At 41.4% G+C, this 16,947-nt stretch overlaps 1 protein-coding gene and 3 long non-coding RNA genes across 7 annotated transcripts; 2 read left to right on the top strand and 2 right to left on the bottom strand.

Annotated features, from left to right (window-relative positions):
- Window positions 1-15: 15 nt before the first annotated feature.
- On the bottom strand, window positions 16-2,228 carry LOC145655634 (uncharacterized). 3 transcript variants are annotated; one of them, XR_014121661.1, is made up of 5 exons: window positions 2,046-2,228; window positions 1,425-1,475; window positions 1,057-1,134; window positions 855-938; window positions 16-254 (listed from the first exon to the last, which is right to left on the bottom strand). It is a non-coding gene; the product is annotated as an uncharacterized LOC145655634 (long non-coding RNA). The 3 variants fall into 3 exon arrangements; XR_014121659.1 differs by lacking the exon at window positions 16-254 and adding an exon at window positions 544-745 and having other exon boundaries at window positions 2,046-2,221; XR_014121660.1 differs by lacking the exon at window positions 16-254 and adding an exon at window positions 544-739 and having other exon boundaries at window positions 2,046-2,220.
- A 3,468-nt stretch (window positions 2,229-5,696) lies between these two features.
- Window positions 5,697-8,576, top strand: LOC145655635 (uncharacterized). Its single transcript, XR_014121662.1, has 3 exons — window positions 5,697-5,855; window positions 6,218-6,474; window positions 7,664-8,576. It is a non-coding gene; the product is annotated as an uncharacterized LOC145655635 (long non-coding RNA).
- Window positions 8,577-9,206: 630 nt separating this feature from the next.
- LOC113589321 (claudin 7a) lies at window positions 9,207-13,643 on the bottom strand. Its single transcript, XM_027028920.3, has 4 exons — window positions 13,131-13,643; window positions 10,881-11,045; window positions 10,337-10,421; window positions 9,207-10,240 (listed from the first exon to the last, which is right to left on the bottom strand). Exons 1-4 carry the CDS (start codon window positions 13,351-13,353, stop codon window positions 10,078-10,080), a joined length of 636 nt encoding a protein of 211 aa, XP_026884721.1. The 5' UTR covers window positions 13,354-13,643; the 3' UTR covers window positions 9,207-10,077.
- A 570-nt stretch (window positions 13,644-14,213) lies between these two features.
- LOC113589327 (uncharacterized) lies at window positions 14,214-16,867 on the top strand. 2 transcript variants are annotated; one of them, XR_003411963.3, is made up of 3 exons: window positions 14,215-14,632; window positions 15,515-15,625; window positions 15,735-16,867. It is a non-coding gene; the product is annotated as an uncharacterized LOC113589327 (long non-coding RNA). The 2 variants fall into 2 exon arrangements; XR_014121664.1 differs by having other exon boundaries at window positions 14,214-15,625.
- The last annotated feature ends 80 nt before the right edge of the window (window positions 16,868-16,947 follow it).

Consider the following 16,947-nt stretch of genomic DNA (forward strand, 5'->3'; position numbering starts at 1 on the left):
TAAAGTTTAACTTTTTGTACTTTGCTGCCACAATATGTTACAATCTCTTACATGTCAAAATTCCAGCAAGGTGGCAAGGTTTGCACCAGATACTGTGAGTATGGGGGTCATTGGATTTATCTCTGCAGATGTACTGCCCAGATAGAGAGCGCCACAGAGACACTCATGGGAGAAACGCTAACTCAGCGACCTCATCTTCTTCTGCCGACACTGGCCGGTGGGAACCTGTCTAATGGGCTGAGTCAGGGCTTCATCTGGGCAGAGGAAACAAAAGCTTCAGTAGCGTGTGTAAGATTGAGTGTTGCAGCAGCCTAAGGAATCTTTAAGGAAGCTGAGGAAAATCTGGTATTTATCACACATCGAATCAAAAATATCTGGAACGTCCAATTTTATTTTTTTATTTCTCATTTAATATAACAAAGTACGTAGAAAAGAAATCATACAGTTTATGTAAAGATATTTGCAGAAAAAGGTAAACACATCAAAATCAGGAGTCAATAAAATAATAAAGAAAATGACAATTCTTAGATACACATTTTCCCACACTTTTTAGGTATATTTACATATCTGTGTTCAAGACGAAGCTGAATATTATACTTTCAGCACCCAGACTACTGAAAAATCTACATAAGGGCCTATTGTTAAAACTAAAACACCCTGAAAGGAAAGAAATATGAGATTTTGGTCATTTAAACTGGGGTGGATAGGGAGTAGAAAAATAATCTCTTGTTGATTATATCTGCACCTTGGAAAAAGGAGAAATACAAATACTAAGACCATTTACCCTTCAAAAACACCAATATTACAGAAGCACAAAACAAACACCCACAACCAGGAGTTATTCAACACCTCACCTTTCTGCCTTTTCTTGCAATGATACTGTAAAATATCTGCTGACAAATGACATGTCTTCGTGATTAGGACGTTGCCATCGTTTACTAACGAGAGAGAGAAAAAGAGAGACTTCAAACCTGGGTCTTGTTACAACATACAAGTCAAAACCCAAAACAACAAGAAGTACAAAACCACTAGAACATGTATTATTCAACATCTCACCATTCTGCCTTTTCCTGCAAAAATGCTGGAATTTATGTGCTGACAAGGGACATGCCCTGATTAGGAAATTGCCATTTACTAGAGAGAGAGAGAGAGAGAGAGAGAGAGAGAGAGAGAGAGGGAGAGAGAGAGAGAGGGTGAGAGAGGGTGAGAGAGAGAGAGAGAGAGAGAGAGAGAGAGAGAGAGAGAGAGAGAGGGTGAGAGAGAGAGAGAGAGAGAGAGGGTGAGAGAGAGAGAGAGAGAGAGAGAGAGAGAGAGAGAGAGAGGGAGAGAGAGAGAGAGATTTCACACCTGGTCTTATTAGAACATACAATTAAAAACCCAAGGGCCCCATTACAAGACCATATGAAAAGGAACAGAATACTCACAACTGCAAGTGCAGGTAAAGACTCGCCCCTTCTGTGATATTCGAGAATATACTAAAGTCAAAAAAAAAAAAAAAAAAAGCACTTTTAGTAAAACATGATGACTGTAAAATTTACCAAAATAAGATCTCACTTTAACTGAATAGTCTACTCGTTCTTTGATTTCTACGCTGTGAAAAGCACCGCTGACGAATTTCACATAGAGTTTTTGGTTAGGAGTAATGGTTGGAGGTATAATATTATGGGTAAAGTCTGAGCATATGGTTCTGCATTGAGGGGCAGTTTAGGTTTGGTGAAAACCTGATTCATTCCAGATAGGCCATTATGCTGTCCAATTCTCATTTGAATATTTAAGATCAGAAGGCTAGAACAAATAGATGGTGGCATATAATGACAAAACTTATATTAATTATAATATGCAAACAAGACATCTCATGGATACTTTATAGTTGTAAACCACATGATATTTGGTTACATTTTTGTATTATATTTCATCATACTAACCAGCAACCAAATGAATGTCTGGAGGAAATTTGGTACCATAAACTAACAAAAATCATGTATCAGCATTTATTTAGACATGCAAAATTGCATGGGTGGAGTTAAATAATATATTGTTTTTACCTGAGTGGTTGCACAAAATGGTGGTCAGGATGACCAAGGTGAACATGATCAAGAAGATCTTGGACATCTTTTCTCTGATGCTGGTCCATAAACTGCAGCTTCTGTCTGAGTTATAGAGGAGCAGCAGTCCCACTCCTGCTTTTATTTGCTAGATAACAGATCACTTTGTTTCCTCCCTCATAAAGCACACATAAAGCTATTGTATTTACGCAATGGCTTGAGCAAATAGGTTTCGACAGGTCCACGCATACCCTAATCTTCAACAGATGGCTGAGACCTGACATATTTGTTGTGTCCTGACACATGCTGTGAACATAACCACTCAGGAGAGAAGAAATGTGATTGGATTAGATTACATCCTCTCTCAGCAAACCAACCGATCAGGGTTGCAATGTTGTTTATGAAGTTCACCCAAGTTCATATAAGAATATCAGAAAAATCTAAATTTCCTCTGGTTTTGTCCCAGACAGAAATAAGTTATGATGGAAAGGAAATGGACTTTTAATTAAGTTGTATTTTCTGCTTGAGCAAACAAAACACCATAATCTCATGCCTCTTCATGGATTTCAACAAAGATTTCAGATTTGCCCAGATGTGAACATCATGCTGTGGTAGATAAGAATGATCTTTTTAGCCTTGATCAAGAATCTCACATACTTTTGGTTTTAGCCCTCATAGCCAAGGAGCATGCATTTAATCAGCATATACCATCTCCCAAGATGGTACTTTAGATATACCTTTGAGGATCTTAACATATGTGTTGTCCCCTGATCAGCTGAGACAAAGAAGACTTAACCAACTGGTCAATAAAAGAGACGTATGATACCTCCTTTACATTTCTGCCAAGTGACAAACAGGTGGCTGTTGCTTCCTCCAGGTGCACCAATATCTGTCAATATCAGACCATACTAGGGCATAGCTACTCCCAGAGCTGTTGAGACTACATAGTTTCAGATGCCAATTTCACAGGGTCAGAAGGAAAACAAATGCTACAGTAAAATTTCTTTTTATTCAGGATTTTGATAGTCTATTACAATACATTTTACACCTGATTGTCAACTTTATGTGACCTTTTAGGACTCAAAGGACTCATAGGAGACCATATGAAATAAACGGACAGTGCAATATGATCACTCAGCAGTCACCAACAGTACCGATGCCTAGATGCCGTAGCAATTATGTAAAACTTGCATTTCGCCACAGTGTATAGGCTGAAATGCCAAGTTCATATGGTCACAATTAACAATACTCAGGCAAAAGGTCTTCAAGATTTTGATAATCTTTTAAAAAATGAGACATATGGCCAAAGGAAAATAAGCAATTAGGCGAATTCCCACTTGTATTACCACCACAGAACAGAAGATGGCGATAATTATAACAGCAGGACCTTTCACACCCAGCTAAGTTCCACAAGACGTCCAGGCCGTTCTAGAAAGACATGCGGAAGCTCAATGCAGAACTTTTTTTTTTTAATTAAAAAAACCCGCTGTATTTGTTAGTAGGTTTTTCAGTACCCAGGTAACAATTAACAAGTTCAAACTAAGATGAAAGCCTTTCGTATAACCTAGCATAATCACACAGTTGAGGAGTCCTTATTCTCGATGACAAAGCGAAGAAAAGAAGCAAAGAAGCACGCAGCTAAAGAGCAAAGAGGCGTCCCGCGCACCGTGACAGCGATATATGTATATAAACATACCGAAATACTATAAAAATGACCAAATACAGCACGTAGCGATCAGTTTAACATTACTTTATTCTTTTAATTCTGTATTTTTTTAACAGATCTTTCTCTTTAGTGAGTCAAAAACAGCAATACTATATGGTTCAAACAGTTCTTGAATAATTGTATATTCTTGTGTTTAATTAAATGGTTATTGCTAGCTGCTCTAGGCTACATTATATTGCCGTTGCACCATTGGAGAATAATTAGACATCGGAGATTTCAGGCAAGGCAAAAAGCTCTAGCTGGTCTGATATGTTTCTCAATCAAGATTCTCAGTTTTGATATCCCTTTTCCAGTAATATTGTCTCCTTTTTTTTTTTTTATCATATGTTGTTTCTTGTAAGGAATTTTAGGAGAAACATCCGACGAAGTTGATGCTAAAACAAGATTCACCTTTACATGACCCGAGCCATCAAAGATCAAGCTTTGATCAAGTTTTCCTGTGGGTTGTAAAATAAAAGGAACCCACAGAACTATGTGGCAGAAAGAGAAACAAAATTGTATTCCTTACAATGTTCCTTGCAAACACTTTGAAATCCCTTACAAGTAGATGTGACTAAACTACCTTTTCTGGCCTATAACTACCTCTAAAACCATTAGCCCAATTGTGTTCATGTGAAATTGAATATAGAAATGAAAACATCAAATTCAACATCATGATATCTAGATACTGCTCAGAGCTAATAAGTGGATGTGGTGCGTTAACTGCGTGTTAATTAGTTTTTACTAAGTAAATTACTTTTTTGATACCTGAGAAGATTAGAGTGTACGTGATTGACATGACACATTAGTGTGTAAATACGGTTATTTCTGCTGACACAATGTAAACCACCTGCATAGGAATTGCCAGAATTTTCATGAGAATGCAAAAAGCATTGTGTGTGAACACATAATGCATTGTAAAAGAATGCTTTTCCTGCTGTGTGTGTGTGTGTGTGTGTGTGTGGTGGGGGGGGGGGGGGGGGGGGGAATAAAGTATTTGCTGATCTATGTCTGATAATGATTGCTTGTCTACAAGTCCCTTGCCCTAGATATTCAACAATAGTGAGAAAACCTATTATTTTACACAAAACTTACCTTTGATTGTAAATGAATCATTCACATATGTGGATACTTTTAGAAGTATAAGTATTAAATATCTGAGAGTGTTACTTATCTAAGTTTCTGTTTTTTTTACCTCCTAATGAGTACATGTAAATATGACAAAGGCTGAGGGCACCAACCACACCTGGTGTTGATCTCAGATCTTCCAGGTGGTAAATGTGTTCTCTGACCACATTTCCCTCTCTGCCAGTGGATGACAGTCTCCATTACACTGCTTTCTCCTGTGGGGAGTGCATCCCTGTACTTCCTTCACATATCCATCCTTCAACCAGGGTCACACCCGAGTCCATTAGAAAGAGTTCACACTGGGCTTTGCCCCATTCCCTCACAACAGCGGGTCTTTTAATAATGTACACACTACCAGTAGCTTCACAGTACCGTCCCATCGCAGAAAAAATTTTGTAACAAAGGGTGTAAGCACCAACCATACCGGTTCTCGATCCCAGGTCTTCCAGGCAGTAAACACAGAAACCCGTAACACACATTCAACTTTCTGAGTGACAGTCTGTACTAGTATACAGTATAGACAATAAGAATAATAAAGACACAGTTAGGCCAAAATCATCTTTTATGAACATGCACCATAGAGTTTAGACCATGTAAATCACAACATTATTTTCCTTCATTTAAGCTATATAAACATATCCTCTGTATTATGACTAAAGCACGCAGATCGCTGCCTATGTGCGTGGGCTGGTACCAGTATGCCGTATCGTAGCTTTATTGTGGGTGTATATCAAGTGTCAGACTAGTCCACCCACGGGTGATAATATTCACCCGTTTGGCGTAGGCTACAGCGGCCCTCCCTCGCATGACGCACTCAGAAAGGACCAAGGAAATCCCCAAGCAGGAGTTACGACACAAGTCTGCCCCTGCAGGACAGCGGGGTTACTTCCTAGCAGAGAGAGGATCCTCACAGACCAACCCAAACGGCACTTCAGCCACGGTTTAAACCTCTCGCATCCACGACAAACAACAAACAGGTAAGCGGTTTATAGGGTTTTATGTTTCACCGGGTCGTCGAGGAAAATAATTCTGAAAAACGTATAAAGGTTATACACGCTGCGACGGAAACCTACCTGTGGGAGCCTTTGTGTTGACACGTTTGACATGAGGAACAATGACTTGAAACCCTACCGCTGTAAAGACGGACCTGTTTGGTGGAGATTAACAGCTGGACTATCGACATGATAGACTCCGTCATGTCCAGGGTAGCTCGCATGTCGTACAGAGTATTCGCTCGCCGAAATGATTTAGGATGGGGTAGCGTGTCACTTCGCCCACTCGTTTATTAAAGTCGATGTGTCTTAGACGGGTTTTAAACCGATCCCAAATCTCGCTGCAGTTGTTTGGACGAACAGCACCGACCCAGAGGCAAATATACGAAGACATCCTTCGCAGTACAGCGAGAGACAGCACGACCATTTGCAAACATGTACGGCACGACAGGAATGCCCGACCTCATACCGCCAGCAGGTTCTCTTCGACCAAGATCGGTAGTCTCGTACAACACCGGGCACGGAGACGGATCCAACGGCGCGGAACCCCCGCGGAGAACGCAGAGAGCGCCCAAACTCGGACAGATCGGGCGCTCCAAAAGAGGTTGGTAGTTTGGACCAATAATGCCTATAAAGTGGCCAGAATACTTTTACCTTTAAATACTCGTAGTCTTCCTCTGTTTAACATATTGATTTTTTAAAAGTTGTTGATTAATGTTGTTCTACAGGGGAAAGCAAGTGAGACGCTAAACAAAAGTGTTATTTATAATGGAGTGTGATCTTTATGTAACCCAAAATACTAACAATGCCAACACTTCCGCCAATAATTATTTACTTGCAATTAAGTCAAAGGGGAAATATTATAGCTATAAATGAGACTGAACAGAATAACTAAAGTTGTTTACATTGGCATGTAAGCGATTTTTCCCACTATCGCGATTTGCCATAAAAGAACAGATTAACGATTTAATCGACCAGAACAAATATCACATTAAAACGAATTGGCGAACAAAAAGTAAAATCTAATGCCACCAAGTGGCGCTGTTGGCACATTTTCTATATAGCAAATAAATAAAAATAAATGCAATTTCGAATAAAAAAATAAATAAATATTCAATTATACCTATTACACACATTAACATATACCATACTCAATAGGCATTGAAAGTAAACTAAAATCTTAAATAGTCCAAATAAACTTCTATAATAATTAACAGCCTACCAGCCATACTAAATAAATAAATGTAAAAAACGCAACCATACTCAACCACAACATACAACCTAAACAAAAATGAATACATGAAGATAGATGTTCCCAACTGCAAATGCAGTGAATCTTTAGCCACGTAAGTTTTCGACAGAATGAGCATTTCACGATTTCTGGTTTAAGGAGAGTATGAGAGCGTGTGACACACACACACACACACACATTTGCATACAAGTTTTTGTAAGATGAGGATACGCCTCTCATGTTTTGTCTAACAGGTTTTCCATTTTCTTCTGACAAGGAATGTTTTTTGAAACCATCTACTTAAGCTTGCTTAATATTGGCAAATTAATAAGACAAATTAAAATCTAAGAAAAAAATAATTAAAATGAGATTAGATGCATTTATCATTCACAAAGAATGAATTCAAGTGCTAAATGGCAATTCTGCTCAATTCTGAAGATGGTATAATCAGAATCAGTGTCACTGGATATCATGTACTGATGATCAAATTGTCATGTGGCACGAGTCTATCATGTCGTGCGGCCTACCTGAAGATGACCTTTCCTGTCCTCCCCGTAAACAGTAATCATTGATGATGAAGACTTGGATGACATCATGAACAACAACAGGGGCTTCCCCATCAGTGTCTCACCTGTTGCCTAAAGCGTGACAGACTGTGCCAAAGCTGTGAAGAGGCCAATACCGTTACTCTAGCAAATGAATGATTTCAATACACAAAAACAACTAAACAAGAAATGAATCATTTAAACACACGCATACATTCTTACCTTGGTCTCACCCACAGATTTTTTTTTTCTATTGTAGACTGGTGTGCACGGGTTCTCGCTCGCTCTCTCTCTCTCTCTCTCTCTCTCTCTCTCTCTCCATTCCCCTCCTTCTTTGATCTCCATAATCTCACATTGGTACAACTTTACTGTCAACTGCTGATCATTGCTTGTCATCACTTGTAACTTAAAAAGATCTCATGGCTGTGTATTTGTGGTTACCTCTCTGTGAGACACTGCATTTTGATACTGAAACTAAACGTGATCTCTAAAGCTATAGGGCTATATTTATTTAAAAACTGCACTTTATTAAGGGGACAAAGACCAAACCACGCTCATTTGGTAGGGCTACTCCTGTCTCACAGATATGTTCTATGAAAGTCTGTTAATGTGTAACATACCACTAGCTTAAGACCTCCTGTTGCCTTGGAAACTGGGTTCTTTTGGCATGTCTTTTTATGCATTCTGCACATTAGAAGCTAAGGTGTATTGGCAGGGAGGGTTTTTAAATGGTCAGCATTCATGGGGAGTTGTTCACCTTTAGTCCAAATAAAGTTATCTGAAATAATGGCTAGTATTCAAAGTGAGCAGTTTGACCAAACTGGTTTTAAAATATCATACAGAAGTTGGTAACTCATCATTGAACTGCATGAAAATTCGTTTTTGTATTTGTAAATTGCATTTTTGAAAATAAACTATGCATGACTATCATTTTCCTTGTTTGGTTTACTTCTTGACTGCCTTGCTTAAGTCTGACTGCACAGCGTCCAGGTGCATTTGGTATCTCTGGATGTTTGCGCCAAAGAATGACCATGTTTCAACCCAAAGCCCTATCGTAATTGTATCACCACTAGAAAATACAATCTTTCACTACTTGTGATGTGTGTACTCCAAAAACAGTGCAGCATTAGATTGATTACATTTTATGTTCATAGAATTCTTCAGTTTCATTTTTATGGTGACTACTGCAAGGTGTTAATTACCAAAACTCTTTTATCTTTCCATTCCTCAGAGTTGCCGTAACCCAGCATGTAAAGGCTACATACTTACAATGAGATCTTGCAGTATAGAAACTGGATCATGTTTTAAGCATTCAGTGCCGTGGCGGCAAATGGGAAAGTTCAGGAGTCCAAGTGACATCTACAACACCAACATTTAAAAGTAGTGAAATCAAATATAATTCAGTAGAAAATGGTTATAATTTTGAAAGGATTTGGGATAAATATAAAAATAATCATTTTTTTATAGTATAAAAATGCACTTGTTGGATATGATGTACAATTAATCATTTACATGTAACACTGATTACATACAATGTGTAGACGTTACAGAACCAACAACTTTATGATGAAATAAGGTAATTTTTATTGTGCATTGAGACACTATGATAAAATACGCATGTGAAAAAAACATTTAAAAAATGCCACACACAGATAGATATATGCATCCTTTTCTTATACACCACTAACTATGGCAAGCAGGACAACACTTGATTATAGATCTCAGCATGTCGTTTTAACTAAAAGCCTGTAAAATTTCTTGCCAAAACTCAGCCTCTCACATTAGTCTTAGAATTTGTGATGTTAATGCTGTTGATTTATTTTTTGAAGGTTCTGAGGAGATGCCGAATGAAATGAGTTTTTCCTTCATTAACTTTTAAGCCAAATGTCAATGCTGCCCATTAAGAATGTCTTTTACCTCTGTTCCTGTTGGCCAGTCTGTGCTTACAGCTTGGGTTATCTAGTGTTTGCAGTTTGGTTTTCCTGAAACTTTCCTTTGTATTTTAGGCAACCACAGCACCTATAGCACCCTCTAGTGGGCTCAAGAGCAACTCATCACCAACAGTTTTTCAAATCAAGTCTGACTTCTGCTAATACTCTGGGTTCAAACATAGGACGCCGGTCTAATACCCCTTGTTTGCAGAATCAAAGCGAACATTCAAACAGGGGAATAATACTTTACCTTCTTTAGCACCTTGTGTCATATATATCAAAACGTAAACTAGTTTTCCAATACGTTTAAGATGAAGTTGCAGTGATGCTGAAAATATCAACACAATATCTGATAAACACCTTCGGACTTTCTTTCTCTATAGATTATATATTTTCCGTCAACCCACTTCTTTCCAATCCAGTCAGTTGGGCCAGTCCACTTTTCCTACTACAGGGATACTTCAGCACACGCAGTTCCAAATCTGTCCAGGGGAGGGCGGTCACACATACTCCTTGGTGCTGCTGCTGGGAGCACGAGTAGGGTTTTTGTGGTACTTGGACACCTGTTTGCGCCGCGGGCAGGAGGCAGCCAACATGGCCCCGCCAAGAACATCCAGAAAAGATCCACCCCATGCAATGAAAATAGCTGCACCAAACTCAAACCTAGGAGAGAAAAAGAGATTAATCAGATTCTGGTTTATTTTGAGATATATAAGCACCTTTCCAGAATGTTCCTCTGAGATTTGTGCATTGACCTACTTGGTGTTGACTGGAGTGAAGGGGTTGTAGAAAGCGCGGATCACGTTGTGGGCGAACCATGAGCATGCGACAACCGCACTAAGGGCTGGGTGATGGTAACAAAGAGAGTGGTTCAGGATCCATGAAAAAGGTCAAAGGTCGATTTTTATGGTAGTGCAGCAGGCTGAGCACACTGGGAATGAACACATGAAACTGCTTCACATCAGGGCTCATCTCTTTAAAGCACTGCGTTCGTCTAATTATGCTTATAATGAAGCTTCTATTACTGACCCTGAAGTGAACCCTTCATGGCTTGGCCCAGGGTGGGAGGGCAGCATTTGGCAGAGGGATCATACTCCTGCCTACACATACTTTCATGACTTCTCAAAGCAATTGCCATGCACATGAATCCACATTTTGTGCACTTTGATGTTAAGTGACCCCTCACTTTGAACAAAGACATGTTAAACAAAAGATTCTGATGCAGGAGACTTTCAAAGACATGCTGTCCTCTCTCTCTCTCTCTCTCTCTCTCTCTCACTCTCACTCTCTCACACACACTCACCTCCCACCAGTAGTATGATCCCACCCATCATGGCTGTGCGGGCCTTGCGCACTTTGTCCTCTGCTCCACAGGTGGTACACTTCATACCAATACTGGCTACGCCCAGCCCGGCGATGGACACGATGATGCCCACTATCATTAGAGCACGAGTAGCCTGCAGCGCACCTGTCACACACACACACACACACACACACACACACACACACACACACACACACACACACACACACACACACAGGCACAGGTTACACAAAATAGTGACCTATTACTTTGTGTTCTCAACATTTTGAACATCCAGATGCAGTGAACGCGGCTGCACCAAACTCAAATCTAGAACTGGAGAAAATAAGCATTATAAGCTGCAATTTAATGGGTTCATTTTTTGGACCCCAATTTCAGCTTCTTTTCCTCCATAGAGCTCTTTGATGATACAGACAGCATGTACAAACGTTACTAAATTCACTAATTCCAAGACTAAACAAATTCTCACTACTTAAATATTTGTACACCATCAACCTTTCCTTAAAATAAACTACCCAGTTTACTCTCACCACTGAGAGCAAAGAACGGCTCCAATTGGGGATGCCCCAATCACAGTCCAGGACATGAGAAAAGCAAAAGGGAAAATGTGTGTGTATGTGTGTTTGCATAAGAGTGAGTGAGAAAGAGAGAGAGAGAGAGAGAGACAGAGAGGGAGAGAGAGAGAGAGAGACAGAGAGGGAGAGAGAGAGAGAGAGACAGAGAGGGAGAGAGAGAGGGAGAGGGAGAGAGAGGGAGAGAGAGGGAGAGGGAGAGAGAGAGGGAGAGAGAGAGAGAGAGGGAGAGAGAGAGAGAGAGGGAGAGAGAGAGAGGGAGAGGGAGAGAGAGGGAGAGAGAGAGAGGGAGAGGGAGAGGGAGAGAGAGAGAGAGGGAGAGAGAGAGGGAGAGGGAGAGAGAGAGAGAGAGAGAGAGAACCAGTCTGTACCAGCATATCCCTGTAGACTCACAGTAAAAACGAGAAGGGGTGGGGAGGGTGTGCTGAAGTGAAAGAACGACTTCTCCAGCATCATTCATTGAGGCACGATAAAAGCCCTCTCGCCAGGCGCTGAAACTACTCGGGTCTGGAATCCAGGAGAAGCCCCCCCTTCTCCCCTTTCTCTCTTTCCCCATTAGGCTCTAACTCAGCCTGCTGGCAAGTGCAGCCCGAACCAGATCAATCCAGAAGTAAACCGCACACAAATAACTGCGTCAGCACAGCCAACTGAGCCGTATTGCAAGCAAAGGACTGGGAGACAGAAAGTTGGTGTTAATTTCATTTTGTGAACGTCTCCACCAGGGGAAGGCTATGCTCCTCCTTCAGAAAAGTGGGTTGTGGAAGGACTGTGTTCCTATTAGCAAAGTGACAGGCTTCAGTTTCCACGGCTACATACTCCAGTATCTTGGAAGTGTACTGTAAGCAGAGTCCTGCTGCCATGGTGAGAACCCACTAGACATGTATATGAGTAGCAGAGGTGCCCTGCTGGGAGAAATGTGTGTGTGAGTGTGTGAGTGAGTGAGTGTGTGTGTGTGAGTGTGTGTGTGTGTGTGAGTGTGTGTGTGTGTGTGTGAGTGTGTGTGTGTATGCTACGGGTGAAGGGCTGATGTTAGTTAAACAGGAATGTTAACCTATAGATTTTCAGCCTAACAATGAGTGAAAAATCGAATAAAAATAAAATACAAATGTACTGTGAATTACATAGATGAAATAGTCAGATCTGCTTTCTAAAAGTGACTGCAGTGTAAAGTTTTACTCTTTCAACATGAACGCTATGCAATTTGTGATAAGCTTTTTTCAACAGTAAGTTCACAAGTTGCCCAGATAATCTTGTAACGTTAGGATAATAGTGTACATTTCCTCGCCACCATGTTTACAGACACAACAACTCAGAAACAATAAGCTTGCTGTGTAGTAATACAAAGACCTCACAGTCAGAGGTATACGAGCTTGCCACTGGGGAAATGACACGACACATTGCAGCGCATGCATCAGCACTGACCAGATACCAGGGCACTAGTAGGTTAGGGAAAACTCGCCTCCGTCTGCGCGCCTGCATTACAATATACCCACACGCACCTGTGCCGACGCGACGTCACGCCACTAAAACATTGTTAAATGTTTGGTACTAATTAATATTGATCACACACACACACACACACACACACACACACACACACACACACACACACACACACACAAAAGTTTATTCAAAAACGTTTAGTTTAGATACTTACTGTCAAGTTGCAGAATGGAGTCGTAAATCTTGCACTGGAGTTGTCCCGTGCTTTGAAAAGCGCAGGACATCCACAGCCCCTGGTAAGTCGCGACAGCAGTGATAATGCTGTCCCCCACGTAGGCAGACATCTTCCACTGGGGGAGGATGGTGCCCACGATCAGTCCAATGACACCAACCAGAGAGAGGGAAAATCCAAGCAGCTGCACTCCAGAGTTCGCCATGCTGCACGCTGTACGGCGCGTGGACCCAGACGGGGTAAGAGGAGTCACAGGCGAGCTGCACGTCACGCACCTGCCGCGCGGATTTGCCCTATTCGCTTCTAGTAACAAAAATGTTTCAGACCGGCTGAGAATAAGAGAAAAGAAACACACACGTTTGTTTAATTTATCTGTCACGGCAGGGAAAACAGATGAACCTTAGACAACTGTAAGCACCTCTAGGCTGTGAAGGCGCAGTCGTGAAAGTCTAATCTCGGGGGACGGTCTGAAGGCAGGATGCGCGCGTGCCAATGTATCTGGACTGGGCGTCCGGAGAGGTGTTTTGACGTCACGCCCAATAGAAACGATCTGAAGTTCAACGTTTAGGGAGTTTTTAAAGAACACAAAGTTTCCTGTCGTATCCAGATTTCACTGCACGGGCCGTTACTGTTTGTGCTTTCCTTTCCCATGGTCTCGCCGCTAAAATATTACCACATGAAAATGTCAATCTGCGGCTACGCTACACGCTGCCAAGCGCAAGCTGCAAAACAGCTGCTCAGCGTTGCCTGTTCCTTCGTGAACTTTATTTTGCAATTTTTAAAATCCTTTGGAATTTTCTTCAATAAAAATGTCATCATAAATAAATTTAAACCATCTTGATTTGCTAAAATGATTGTGTTATACGACCAAGAAAATCACGCATTGCTATATTATTGCGAGGTTTGTACGATCTCCAGATCACTGTATGGCCATTTATAGGGATATAGAGATGAATAAACTTAATCTGTTATTGTCCAAGACTATTCATAACATCTAGTTGTTGTTGTTATTATTATTATGATTATTGTCATCATCATCATCATCATCATCATCAACAACAACAATCCTAATAATAACGCATTTATAAAGGACTTTGTAAAAAGGTTTATTAGGTGTTTTACACAGTGATTAAAATAGATTGAATCAGGCCTACAGTATGTAAATAAGTAAAAATAGCACAGCATTACCAAGAGCAAACAGGATGTGCTTTCTGTACCAGTATCTGCCTCACTTCATGCTCGGACATTTTAGGGCTATCCCCCCACAGAAGGCTGGCGTTAGTAATGGTGCCGGAGTACAGTTTTCTCCAGATCCATCAGCACAGCTAGGCTCTTCCATACACAGTTTCAGAAGCTGAGGAAGTGAGCGCATCTTGGGTGAGGGAGCCACAAAGCTCTGCTGCTCTGGAAGAGTGGAGCCTGTTTGGTCTGTTGTGACATTTCTCCATCACCTCCAAAAAACAGCAACAGAAACAACAGTTCAGGTAAGTAATGCTTCCTAGAACAAGTTACCCACAATCTGTCTATGAGGAAGATTGAAAGCCACCCCCACTGGACAAACTGTAGACAGACCAGGCTGAGATGGGTTAACTAAAGCTGTAGTAGTTTGGTACTAAAGAAACTATAGTTAGCACCGTACAGGCATTGGAGTTTTGAGCTGGTTGGTTGTATTAAGGTACGGCCGGTTGTATTAAGATATTAAGATATTAAGATGTATTAAGATGGTTGATGAAGATGATCCTATTGTTACTTATGTTAGGGTTAACATTTCATCTAAATATTTTCTGTCAGCTGAGTCTGTACGTGATCCAAGTCTTGGGTGGCTTTGTCAAACCACAACACTCCCAACCCTTAGCTGGGGGTGCTTAGGAGAGGACATTACTCATGGGTTGCATGTCCCATCTGCTGTGACAACTACAAATCAACACCAGAAAATGCTGATAAGGACCATGATGGATGCACCCAATTTGTGACCTGTGAACCAGTCAGGCATGTTCTAATCACGACTGGCTACAGTGGCCAGGGCATGCGCCACGCGCCACGCCTGAGCACCCCGTTGACTGTCCTGGCGAGCGAACGGCTCCTGGAACACTGTGACCTATTGTGTGCTGCATGGAGCTGGCGCCACCGAGACCGCAAGCTCGCCCAGGGGAACGGGGGGGTTGGAAGCCCCGGGGGAGGGAGGTCTGCATGGGATGGGGGGGGGGATACTCTCACAGGCCAGGAGAGGAAGCAATAACTGCAATAAGAGAGGAAATGATTTCTACTTCCACTTCACTGTCACGCCATAATAGTGAGTGTTGTTGTGTGTTGGGATTTATGAGTTTTGTCCAGGGTGTGAAAGGTGCGGCGGATTTCTGTTACAGATATGAAACAAAGAATGGGCACGTTCCCCCAACCAGTCACTGAGGGCCACAGTGCTCAGGGACATCTGCTCCAGCTGTGATATCACCAGTACCAAGATTCAAAGAAAACAGGTGCTATGGCATCACGATTTGATCAAACACCCACAGATTCCTGGGAAAGTTAAAGGGCCGTGTTTGAGCACTGTTCATTTTCTTTTATATGCTTTGTTTGTCTTTACAGAAGTGAAACTTCCTGGGATCAAATGGGCAGAACATTCCCGTTCTGGAAGAGTCACACTATCCTTTGAATCTCATTGTGAGAAAAAGAGCAAAGATGGGACCGCAGAAAAGAGGAGGGAGATACAAGAATTCCTCATCCCAGGAGCATCTTGCTTAGAGCACGTGATGCCGTCGTTGCCCTGGTTATGTGATTTATCTGCCCCCTCACTGGCCAGCTCCCAAACCATAGGCCAAATAACCTCAACACACAAAAGAACTAAAGCATTCTCCCCCCTCTCCATGACCGTATGTGCACATTCATCTTGTGACTTTACCACCGCGCAGTGCAGAATAAGTTAACGGGAACCCCTAAATCTCCCCAAATAAGGGTGGAGTCATCCCTCACTGCTCTGCCCCTGGCTGGCTCCAGCACCCAGTGAGGTAAGCAGACAGTGTGAAAAGAGGCTGATTAAACTGCCATAAGCCTGCTTAGAAGGCTGGACCGTGTGCAATAAAACGCACTGGAAACTCTGGATTCTCCTTCCACAACAGCAGTGCTGGTACTAACACGGACCATGTTGCTCTCTCTCATCTCACACAGCCTGTTTTCTTGGCCACAAAACTTCTACAGGCAGGTCCAGACATGGGAGGGAACCAAAGGATAAGGTTTCAGTGGAGACACTTCATAGAGGAACGTGACAGCGACAGTATTAAACGAATAGGTCATCTGCTTTTCTAGGCCATGATATAAAATTCAGGTGTATAAATTAGCATTGATGCATAGATGTAGCATCAATATAAATCTTAAATTAACATTATGTACATAATAAATAATTTACTTATATAAAGATGCTTTCCTCTGATTGTAATGACTTAATGGCTGAATTAACTGTTATGATGTTGACATGGTCTTTCTCTGTTGTTCTGTGAACAACTACAATGCATCACTGTAGTGACATACACTTGTGCACACTACACTTGTGCAACACTTACACCAGCATTATAATGAGAGTAGTGTGCAGTAACAGAAAAGAATTGGGTAGTGAGTTTAACTGCAGATTACCTGTTTCTAACAGAGTGGGTGGAGAGTGTAATCTAAACTCCAATAATACTGTCTAATCAAGTGAAATCATTCAATAAATAGAAAAGAAATAGGAGTCATGTAAAGAGAGGAATAGCATACAGAATCTAAAAACTGCCTGATAATTTTTTTATGACCATTTTCCCAACAAATG

Source organism: Electrophorus electricus, unplaced genomic scaffold (genome assembly GCF_041902795.1).
Source record: "Electrophorus electricus isolate QZ-2024a unplaced genomic scaffold, ASM4190279v1 Scaffold302, whole genome shotgun sequence".
Classification (NCBI taxonomy): domain Eukaryota; kingdom Metazoa; phylum Chordata; class Actinopteri; order Gymnotiformes; family Gymnotidae; genus Electrophorus; species Electrophorus electricus.